General features: G+C 41.2%; 1 protein-coding gene across 5 annotated transcripts in view; it reads right to left on the bottom strand.

The window, feature by feature from the left end:
* The window catches only part of CACNA2D1 (calcium voltage-gated channel auxiliary subunit alpha2delta 1), a 370,898-nt gene that overhangs the window by 126,119 nt on the left and 232,356 nt on the right, over window positions 1-12,423 (bottom strand). For all 5 annotated transcript variants that reach the window (XM_081023487.1, XM_081023486.1, XM_081023485.1 and 2 more), the window contains exon 7: window positions 83-214. In XM_081023487.1, coding sequence (XP_080879613.1) covers window positions 83-214 — 132 coding nt within the window. The remainder of the gene's footprint in view (window positions 1-82; window positions 215-12,423) is intronic.

Below are 12,423 nucleotides of genomic sequence, written 5' to 3' on the forward strand. Positions count from 1 at the left end.
TGTGGTGATTTTTATATGAATTGACTGGAGTGACAAAGGTAGTGCCCTGGAACAAATTTATGTCTTCAGGACTGCAAATTACCTGGGTAATACCTGGCGAGGCCAGTTGCACTGCCAAAAACTTGCCAAAGCAAGGTTGGGTCTTCTTCTCTGTTCCTTTTAAAGACTTCATCTAAAGCTCCGGTCCAGTTCAGTTCATTCAACACAATTGTAGCTGAAAAAGATAAAAAAAGAAATTTGGTACTGCAAAACCATGGTTACATTTGTTACATACCATATCCTGAAACGAGGGGAGTAGGTGGCTCTGTGCTCTAAACCACTGAGCCTCTTGGGCTTGCCGATCGGAAGGTTGGCAGTTTGAATCCACGCAACAGGGTGAGCTCCCGTTGCTCTGTCCCAGCTCCTGCCAACCTAGCAGTTCAAAAGCATACCAGTGCAAATAGATGAATAGGTACCGCTGTAGCGGGAAGGTAAACAGTGTTTCCATGTGCTCTGGCACTCGTCATGGTGTCCCATTGCGCCAGAAGCGGTTTAATCATGCTGGCCACATGACACAGGAAAGCTGTCTGCGGACAAACGCCAGCTCCCTTGGCCTGAAGCGAGATGCGCGCCGCATCCCATAATTGCCTTTGACTCAGGGGGCCTTTACCTTGCCTTACTGAAATGGTGCTACTTGCTATTTCTCTACCCTTTGCTGTATTTTGTACCATTCTACTTTTAGTACTATTGCACAACGAAGCTTTATGTGTTTATTGGCAAGACTGTTTGAATGTTTTTCTTTCTTCTTCATCTTCCACTTCTTCATATGTTTACGCTGATGGATGAGGGCTCTAGTCTATCACACAGTCATACAGTTTTGATTTCTTTTAAAAAGAAGAAGAAAGTACAATTGTTTTGCATTTATTTAGAGTTTTATGACCCAGCTTTCAGCAAGTTCCCAGGGTGTCTTGCAAAAAGTTATAACCAAACTTATTATAAAAAGACCCCAACACCCAACAACATTTAGGAGGACCCTGAATGCTGTTTGTGGCAGCTGCTTGCCTAAAAACCGCAGAGAGAGATTGGCACAGATGGTGACCCTCTTTGTGCGAGAGAGAGTGCAAAGACTGTTGGTTATTTAATCTGTTTGAATGTCCTGTGTCTGTATTTCTACCTAAGCCAGAGGTTTTCGACCTTTTTGAGTCCACACCATCCTTGACCAACTACATTCTTTCTGCAGCTCCCCTGTGACGCTCAGGAGCCCAGTTATGTCACCCCTTACCTGGTTGAAAACCACTGACCTAGGCATTTGGTTAAACTGGTTTTATTTATTTATTTGTTTGTTTGTTTTGTTTTTTTCTGGTCATTGTTGTTTTGCCTGTTTATTTTATGGCAGAATTGTTAATTGGTTGCTTGTTGGACCTGTCCATATGATTTTGTCATTTTTGTATATTGCTGTTTTTCTCTGGGTATTCTTATTACTTTGTTCCCCACTCTTGGTTTGGAAATATTCAATGAAGAGCAGGCTATAAATACTATAAATAACTAAATACACCATAAAAGCACAGGGTGAGAGCAGTTCTAAGAAATAACAAAAATTTAAAGCAGCTGAAAAGCAAGTCAGAGAAGTTTCCAAAAGTTTGGCCTTTGCCTGCCTGTCACAGGCATCAAGATAGGCATCAGGTGAGCCACCCTGGAGAGAGCATTCCATAGTTGGAGGCCATCAACACCCAGTAGGTTGTTTCCCCTGTAGCCACCACCCACCCTCAGACTGAAGGAGCACCCAAAGAAGGACCTCCATTCGCAGGATAGGGGCAGGCACATTGGCTGACCAGTAGTCTGTCAGGTGATCCTAGTCCCAAGCCATGGAGGCCTTTAAAGGACAAAACCAGTACTTTGAACAGAGCACAGCAGTGGCTCGAAGTAACAGGTTGGCATTGCTGCATCTGTGCCTCTGATTCAGTGGAGAGGTTGAGAAAGGAAGTCAGACTGGGCAGTAAGTACGGGCCAGAGACTTATTTCATTTAAAGGTGAGCCAACCTATATTTCACTTTCTGAAACAATGCATGAACCAAAACACAGCCAATATTTGAAGTTCGGACTTCTCTGAATTTTGCAATGTACTCCTTCATACACAATAGTGAAAAATAACATACAAAATGATTCACAAAAATGTGTACATTAGGAGAAGTTTGCACCAAAATGCTGATGAATTTTCATGAGATTTGTTTGTTTGGTTTTTAAAATGCAAAGTGATGTGGAAATATGGAGAACTGAACTTAAGTAATGGAAAAATTGAGAAACTGAGAGAAACCTTAACAGATTTTCCCAACCCTACCAGGCAGGTAGATTATCAATGCTACAAACACACACTCAGAATGGAAGTCTCCACACTGAGAGGAGCAATTTTGTACCTCACTGACGTCAAGAAAGGCAGTTATTATTAAAAGAAGAACGGACGGCCCGTTCCAAACCCTTATGCTTTCACCAGTCTTTCCAAGATGAATGATTCAACTGGTGGCTTTGATGAAGGGTTCCAGAGAGGGAGAACCCTCTCTCTCCATCTCTCTGCCTCAGCCACAGTGTTATTGCCAAGATGCAGGAAGAAGAAAGCAGGGGAAGGCCTTTGTGGGCTCATCCTGAAACTATGTTTATTTTCTCTAGCCCTCATGCTGGCTTCACATTCTGGGATGGCTGTTGTGAACTTTGATACTTATGGTGCAGACAGGAGACCCTACCTACAAGTTACACTGATGCTTTTATAGGTTTCCACAAAACAGCGTGGTACATGCGTCATTGATACTAACAGCCCTCCCAGACATGCTTTGTTAACTTCTAGCTCCACCACAGGCTTCATCCATTACCTTGTGGTTAAGCAAGTTTCCTGTTGTTGCCTGGAACAAGGTGTTCAGAGATGCAGCTCTTAGCAACTTAGCTATCATTTATGCTTTCACTCATTTCTCTTGACCAGGCACAATTCCCAGCACAATTATGAACGCAATGCCAACACATTTCCAATATGTTCTGTGCTTTTAGATATACAATAGTCTAGTGCTCCGATGGTGTTTCCTGCTTGGCAGGGGGTTGGACTCGATGGCCCTTGTGGTCTCTTCCAACTCTATGATTCTATGATTCTACATTTCCAAAGAACAAATTTAAAATAACTGCACACTGTGTGATAAAAATATTACAATATTGTAGTAATGCATGGTAAGTGAACAAACTCACTACATAAATTTACCAGCTTGCCATCTTCCTAGTACACAAATTGAATGCAAGGGTCTATTGGGAACATAGGAGACTGTGGCTCAGGGAGCTAAAGGGGAATAAAGGCCCCAAACATAACAATGGAGCAGCTGGCTTTTATATGCAGTTGAACCAGCTATCTCCTAGATCTTTGATCTTATTCAGTCTTCTCTTTGGTGGAGCTCTCCAGAGTTTATATCCCATTCATGGGCAAAAAAACTGGGGAACACAACCATGGGCCTCTATGATCACAGCCTCGTCATGTACGAAAGTGTAGAAGTAACACCATAGATGGTGTTTTGAGTCAACTGCAAACGTTGACACAGGGTATCCTTTTCGTGGGAGATACTAAATTAATAAAACAGCTTCCATGGGGGCTTAAAAAAGACGGAGAGGGAGAATAGAGCATTAAATTGTAACATTAGAATTGTAAAGCCGAGCTGGGACCAAAATCCAAGAGAGTGCTCATTATTGCAAGTTAACAGTGTTTTCATGTTTATGGATGTGATCATTTGCAGAGATCAGCTGTGTGCGCATTAATATTCATGAGTAGAGCTAGATTCTGGATTAACTTGAAATAAAAGAAAATTTATATTCATAAGCATGATCAGATAAACACTAAGTGGCCAAAGATATAGAGAAACCAGATTCCTAAAGCTGACCCTGGCCAATTCTTGGGTTACTCACACAAAAATTAGTATTAGTGTGCAACACAAATTTGTAGAGCAAAAGACATGAAAGTAGGGCCATGTCGACATATCTGGATTAATAATTGAGGGAACAAACAATGAAACTTAATTATGAAACTGATAAATAGCTATTCCTTTCATTCTGCTTTAATCAGTCATAAATGCATCCCTAAAATCCAAAAATAACTCACTCATGCTAGGCAACAGCTGGCATTCAGTTAATTGGAAGAGAACAAGGTTTACTTGTCAGATGGGGCATTATCACTTTTTCTTTGTCTTTTCTGATGGTGTTTCAGAGCTGGAGGTAAACAGGTTGCAAAGCTGGCAAACTCTACATTCATTAACAAAGGATTAAAGGAAAGGGAGCCTAGGAAAGGTAAACATGCATGCATGGGGGGGGGGAATAAAATAAAATCCCCCTGGTTATGATCTCACCAAACAGCCTCCTTCCAAACACACTATCATTTATTCATAAGAGCTCTTGGTTCCCATTTATATGGGAGCCAGGAGAAATTCAAATAGGAGCAAAGAAGCTCAGTGTAGCTCTCAGACAAAGGTATAGTATCAGAACACAGAGCTTTATATCCCAAGCAAGGTCTTGCTAATGTGCAAGTCAGCACAGGCAGAAAACAAAAAATTAATCTCTAACGATCTCAAGCAAACTAAAAATTAAAGTCTTAACCATCTCAAGTAATTCCAGTTATCTGTTTGTTGCTAATGCACTGGTGGGGGGTGGGGGATTCACCATTCACAGCATAATTTCTGAATGTCAAGAAGAAAGACTCTTAAAACATTTTATGGTAGAAAATAACTTATTGTGCTTTTCCAGGAAGTATTATTAGGAGCATCAGTGTCTTTTTGGAAACTAATAAATAAAAGATTCCATCTGTCTAGCCTGCAACCCACTGTGGAATTAAAAAATAGGTAAAGGACCCCAGACGGTTAAGTCCAGTCAAAGGCGACTATGGGGTTGCGGTGCTCATCTTGCTCTCAGGCTGAGGTAGCCAGCGTTTGTCCACAGACAGCTTTCCAGGTCATGTGGCCTAAACCACTAAATCACTTTTCGCACAACAGGACACCATGATGGAAACCAGAGCTCACGGAAATGCCGTTTACCTTCCTTCCACAGTGATACCTATTTGCACTGGCGTGCTTTCGAACTGCTAGGTTGGCAGGAGCTGGACAGAGCAATAGGAGCTCACCCTGTCGCAGGGCTTTGAACTGCCAACCTTCCAATCGGCAAGTCCAAGAGGCTCAGTGGTTTAGAATAGAAAATATTTTTATATAAGAAAAAACAAATTTCCCTTATGTATATTAGGATCTTAATTTGCACAGATTGGGGGGGGAGGGCAGGAACCACCAGCATGTTGTTTAGATCCATATTTATACAAATAAGGAAAGCCCTGTTGGATCAGACCAAAGACCTACTAACACTTTGTTCTCACAGGAGCCAACCAGATGCCTATGGGAAGGCCCAAAACAGGACATTAGAGCAATAGCCCTTGCTCATTTGTGATTCTGAGCAACTGGTATTCAGCTGCATACTTGTACAATTCCATTCGATTTTTATTTCAAAGCTCTGGGTTCTACTGAGAAGCTGTTTGGTTTTCAAAAAGCGAAGCGCAGGGGGAGCAGAACGGTTAATGGATATCTAAAAAGGCACTAAAAAATGTTGGCTGTTGCTAAGCCCTTGCACCCCATAAAGAGCCCAGCTGTCAGGAAAAGGATCAATACTCAAGTACATCTTCCCCTCCTCCCCTGAGGACCAGAATGTTGCAGAACTCAGTATTATGTTGGTCAGTTCTCTTAACAAGCTGGGTGTCGATGTCTCTGTCACATTCACAAAGAAACTTATTTTACACTTTCACAGCAGAGAAACAAATCACACAGACCATATCAAGTTCTTTGGAGCTTAACATTGTCAAATAACTTCCATGCTACAAGAGCAATTATTGAACAAGCACCACAAAATTAAGGATGTAGGCTATAGCAGGATAGCCAATGTGGGGCCATCCACCAGCATCAGCCCAAAGTCACGAGATGATGTTAGCAATGTACGGAAGGCACCATGTTTTCTACACTTGCACTACAGTTGGTGTAATCCTAGTCATCTCCACTCAAAAGTAGCTAAGGGAGCAAAGCCACGCAAAAGGAAGATTAGTCTCAGCCAGTTGCTCTGGGCAACTGGAAACAACAGAACATGTCTTTTTTCACTGCCAATACTATACAGATATACAAGCTAGGTTCATCTTGCCTATACTACATAAATTTCCAGGTTACACAGTACAACTTTATACTTCCCTGCTACTTCAAGATGAAAACTCAGATGTTACATACTCAGTTGCTATACTTTGCAGTGCCATGATGGATATTGGTCAAAGGATGGTTTGCACCACAAACTAGGCCCAAAATGCAAGACCTGTGCTCCTCTGCACTCCCTCCCTCATAGTCGCTTTTAACAGTTTGTCCCTGTTTTTATCTTTTAAAGTTATGTATGTACAGTGGTACCTCAGTTTTCAAACATCTTGGAAGTCAAACGAATCGGTTTCGAACGCCAAAAATCTGGAACTGCTTTGGTTTTTGAATGCAGCTTCCGTATTGAGTTTTCCTTAAGTAAATGCTTTTGTTTTCAAATGTTTCGGAAGTCGAACAGTCTTCCGGAATGGATTACGTTCGAAAACTGAGGTACCACTGTATGTATGATATAAAGGTAAAGGTAAAGGGACCCCTGACCATTAGGTCCAGTCATGACCGACTCTGGGGTTGCGGCGGTCATCTCGCTTTATTGGCCGAGGGAGCTGGCATACAGCTTCCAGGTCATGTGGCCAGCATGCCTAAGTCGCTTCTGGCGAACCAAAGCAGCACACGGAAACGCCGTTTACCTTCCTGCCAGAGTGGTACCTATTTATCTACTTGCACTTTGATGTGCTTTCATAGAATCATAGAATAGAATCATAGAATCATAGAGCTGGAAGAGACCACAAGGGCCATCGAGTCCAACCCCCTGCCAAGCAGGAAAGACCATCAGAGCACTCCTGACATATGGTTGTCAAGCCTCTGCTTAAAGACCTCCAAAGAAGGAGACTCCACCACACTCCTTGGCAGCAAATTCCACTGTCGAACAGCTCTTACTGTCAGGAAGTTCTTCCTAATGTTTAGGTGGAATCTTATTTCTTGTAGTTTGGATCCATTGCTCCGTGTCCGCTTCTCTGGAGCAGCAGAAAACAAGCTTTCTCCCTCCTCTATGTGACATCCTTTTATATATTTGAACATGGCTATCATATCACCCCTTAACCTCCTCTTCTCCAGGCTAAACATGCCCAGCTCCCTTAGCTGTTCCTCATAAGGCATCGTTTCCAGGCCTTGGACCATTTTGGTTGCCCTCCTCTGGACACGTTCCAGTTTGTCAGTGTCCTTCTTGAACTGTGGTGCCCAGAACTGGACACAGTACTCCAGGTGAGGTCTGACCAGAGCAGAATACAGTGGCACTATTACTTCCCTTGATCTAGATGCTATACTCCTATTGATGAGGCCCAGAATTGCATTGGCTTTTTTAGCTGCCGCGTCACACTGTTGGCTCATGTCAAGTTTGTGGTCAACCAAGACTCCTAGATCCTTTTCACATGTACTGCTCTCAAGCCAGGTGTCCCCCATCTTGTATTTGTGCCTCTCATTTTTTTTGCCCAAGTGCAATACTTAACATTTCTCCCTGTTAAAATTCATCTTGTTTGTTTTTGCCCAGTTCTCTAATCTGTCAAGGTCATTTTGAAGTGTGATCCTGTCCTCTGGGGTGTTAGCCACCCCTCCCAGTTTGGTGTCATCTGCAAATTTCGAACTGCTAGGTTGGCAGGAGCAGGGACCGAGCAACAGGAGCTCACCCCATCATGGGGATTCGAACCGCAGACCTTCTGATCGGCAAGTCCTAGGCTCTATGGTTTAACCCACAGCACCACCCGCATCCCTATGTATGATATAATCACCTTTTAATTACAGTCATACCTCAGGTTGAAGTAGCTTCAGGTTAAGCATTTTCAGGTTGTGCTCCGCGGCGACCCGGAAGTAACTGAGCACGTTACTTCCAGGTTTCGCCGCTCGCGCATGCGCAGACGGTCAAAATGACGTCACGCGCATGTGCGGAAGCGGCAAATCGTGACCCACACAAACACGCAGACACGGGTTGCATTCGCTTCAGGATGCAAATGGGGCTCCAGAATGGATCCCATTTGCATCCAGAGGTACCACTGTACTAGTTTTTATTCCCTACCTGTTTTAAGTCTTAGGTGTTCAGTTTATCCGTATGTTTTATCATTTGCAGGTCTGTGACCGAAATAAAGTTTGATACTGATACACTCAGAAGTAGGCCCCACTGAATTAAATGGGATCAACTCTCAGGTAATTGTGTGTTGGATTGCCACATAAATTTACCACGTTTTCACCAGCTCCTGTTAATCCAAAACAGTAAAATTTGTATATTCCAGTTATTCCATTATAAGAATACAGTCAAGCCTTTTGCATAAAAATAAAATAACCACTTGTTTATTCTAGCTACATAGTCCTCTCTTGTATTATTGAATGGTTTTGTAAAACTGCTCAGTATTATTACTGGTATTATTGAAAATAAACCAGAGTCTGAACTCCTATGTTTGCAGCTACCTTTTGCATTTAGGTGGAGATGCTCCTGAGCAGTCAAAGCGATGCTAAAATCCTTGATTTCTCAATTATTTTATCTGATAAAACCAGCTTGGAATTACAGATAAAAATAGTGAAAAACACATTCACCAAAAACAGCTCCAAATGAATCACGAAATCCCTACACGATGCCTTCCTGGCTTGTTTTGGGGTCTTCTCTTTTATTTCTATGACCCTAAATTGGTCTATACTATAGCACTCATTAATTACAGCTCTGATTTCACTCACTGACTAAGAAACAATGAAGATGGACATGGGCTCCTATCTCACTAAGCCATAGTTCTGAAAGGTGCATGTACATTTTGCTCCATCACTTCTGTTCCACAAGGGCTAGAGACGTACCTTTTCCGGGCACAATATATCAGTAGCCCCTCTCTTGGTGGCCCTGATTCCCCACCCCCACCCCCATTTCCTCACCCAGTGTGCTTAGAGCCAGATGGGGCAGAAAGAAATGGGCCAAACAATAAGCGTTTGTAGCAGACCAGGACATACAAATTAAAACATTAAAAATAAATAAATCATATTGAACTTGCTTCCTGATGTGCCCTTACTAGCACCTTTAACTTTTCAGCATCTGTTTTGTACAACAGGCATATCTCTATAATTTCTACTTATGGGCACATCAGGGCATAGAGGCCCTTTTTCTTTCAGAGTGTGAGATTTGCAAAATGGATTGACAGTCGGCTAGCAAAGAACCTTGAGCTTACAACTGAACAGCCACTCACCACTAATTGAAAAGCTCATTAAAATAATAATAATAATCTTGGGGTTTTTGTTTGTTTTATCTGACACTAGGGTCAGAGGGCTTGACTACTCCAACATTCAATCTTATTTAGAACTGTAATCAATAAAACAACACATTATGGATGTCTCTTAAAACAGATCTATTCAATGTGTAGGCCCCTTGTCTGCATAGAAAGAGCTACACATATTTGAGAAGCCTAGCAGCTATTTACTATCTCTGAAAGATGTCATGCATGGTTCCCTAATGAGGCAGCTCTGCCTTTACTGGAGGGAAGAGAAAGGAGCTCCTCTGCCATTCATTTATTTAAAAGGCCTAACAGTGCAATGGAAAATATTGTGTATTCATCTTATATTTTATTTATTTAACCAAATTTATATACTGCTTGATTGTATATAAAAATGCTTTACAACAATGTAAAGCAAAGTGCTTTACAACAATGGAAAATAATGCATTAAAATGCATTAAAATAATGCATTAAAATGATAGATTAAAACAATTTTTAAAGGTATTAAAATATTCAAAACTAAACGAAATAAAACACAAGTAACTTCTACATGTCTGGATAGACTTGACTAAACAAAAAATATTTTTAAGCAGGTGCAAAAGTACAACGAAGGAGGGAGTTCAAAAGGGTAGGTGGTGCCACGCCAAAAGACTGATTTCCAAAAAGTATTATGTGGTAACTGTAAGAGTGCCAGCTCCGCAAATTGAAGTAGTCAAGTGGGTGTGTATGGAGTAAGGAGATCCTGCAAGTAAACTGGTCCCAAGTTGTTAAGGGGCTTATATACAAATAGCTTTATATTATTTATTTATACCCCGCCCTTTTCCCTGACAGGGACTCAAGGCAGCTTACAAATAAAAATAAGAACAGTTAAAAACATTTTTAAAAATCATTAAAAAAACAAATAAACATTGCTAGAATTAAAACTATATGCACAAAAAATTATTAAAACCATACAAAAAATGGCCATGAAAAGAGCATGGCACCAGCCCTTTCATTAAAAGCAATCAGTTCCCCAAAGCCTGCAGGAAGAAGAAGGTTTTCAACTATCCATGGAAGGACAACAAGAAAGGAGGGAGCCAGTCTAACTTCTCTAGGGAGTTAGTTCCAGAGTCTGGAAGTAGCCATCAAGAAGGCCCTCTCCTGCTTACCCACCCAAGCTACCTGTGAACTGAGAGAAGGGCCTTTCAAATATCTCAAAACCCGGACAGGTTCACAGGAGGGAATGTGGTCTGTCAAACAGCTTGGACTTAAGCCGTATAGAGCCTTATAGTAACACCTTCAAGTTGGCCCAGTAGCAAATACTGAAGTCCAAGCTTTACATTCCCCTCCTCCCCCTTTGCATCTATGCCCATATACACCTGACAGCTGAAGATCATGTTCCATGCATCTGATTAAGCCCACAAAAGCTTAAGCCACAATAAAATTTGTTAGTCTTTGATGTGCCATAAGACTCTATGGTGTTTTTAATCTCAGATTAGTCTCTTTCCAAATCATTGTCTGGATGAAGCTTCAAATAAATTAAGAAAGTTAATAAAAGGGAATGAAATTACTTTGTCGGGCATGGCAGCCTATCTCAATAGGCAGCTCACGGGCCTGCTCATCAATAAACTGGTTGTCCTCCGCTGTTCAATATCACTCAGTGATCTCCACACATAAAGTATTTGATATGGTGCAGCTATAGCTGTATTAATCTGGTATAATTGGCAGCAGATGCCACAAGGATGTAGCTAGAGAAATGAAAAAATTCTTTTTTTAAAAAAAATCTACATCTGACAACATTTATCGTATCAAGTTGTTAAAGAAAAAGATTAATGACTGCCTCAGCAATAACATTTGCAATTTAGCATCCTCAGCTAGAGTTACACAGCAGAATAGCCAGTGAAATTAAGTGTGTTGAATTTCTAATCCAGCTCAGTTTATGGATTTAGGGTGTAACAACACTAGCACAACCCAATAAAATCACAACCCAATAAAATCAGCTATTAAATCCAGTAAAACATTATAATAATCAAATTGCACTAAAAGACAGTTTTCAAAGCGCTTCTACAGAACATTTGAGTATGAACGCTGGAGATTGGGATTGCCAAAATTTTGATTTCTAAAATGTCAGCCAGTTTGAGAAGGGGTAGAGGATGGAGATGGGGCCTGGAGCACGGGGCCTTGCAAAGGATCTTAAATTTTCCATGCAAAAACTTATGTCTTGAGCAGTGTCATGCAAGACCTCAGCTTTTGCTTGTAGCCAACAGTCATAACCTTCTTTATTTGAACCTTTTTATTCCAACTTTTTATAATAACATCCAATTCAAAAAAAATTAAGTATTTTAGCAGAATACTCCTTAGCATTTATAAAGTGTTCATAAAGCTTTCATATGATTGCACATATGTTATGTCAGTACAACCATCCTGTAAGGTAGGTCACTTTTATGAAATCCAGCTATTACATGGCTTTGCCTAAAGACTCCTAGTTGGTTTAGAACAGAAATGAGTTTTGATATGGGGATTAAGTTGCAGGATGCTGAGTACGGAACACAGACGTGTATGTACTGGACCTTTTGCCCCATTTCCCTAATGAGAAAGTGTTTCTTCAAGTTCTGCTCCTTGTTCCAAAATATGCATATCTTATTATCACTTTTAAAAACCTTACTGGGAAAGGAAGATGGGAGATGGTCTTAGGCATGTTGACAGGGAAACCCCATCCTAAAATGTGTGTTCATACTTGTATCATCTTTAGGCAATGTGACACAGAGAACACAGCATATGCTTTCAGCATAGAATTAAAAGGATCATTTCTGGAAACTTGGTTCAGTCGAATAACAACACTCACACCCTAAATTCTCGAGGCCGAGGGAAGAGAAACAACGAAGAGCAGCTATTCTCTTTTCCCCTGGGTAGGATATAATTGTGGCAGTACTCCAGGCTTGTATTAGGCATGGCTATTTTTAGATAGCTGATGATCTTGGCTCATGCCTCATACTGTCAGTAGAGGCGGGCGATTAGGTACAAAGCCATGAATTCAAATACAAAAGCTTATAGCCCCTTTTTTAAAATGAACAGTGAAATTTATGCATCCA

Source organism: Podarcis pityusensis, assembly GCF_964106645.2.
Source record: "Podarcis pityusensis genome assembly, chromosome: 10".
In the NCBI taxonomy this organism is placed as follows: Eukaryota; Metazoa; Chordata; class Lepidosauria; order Squamata; family Lacertidae; genus Podarcis; species Podarcis pityusensis.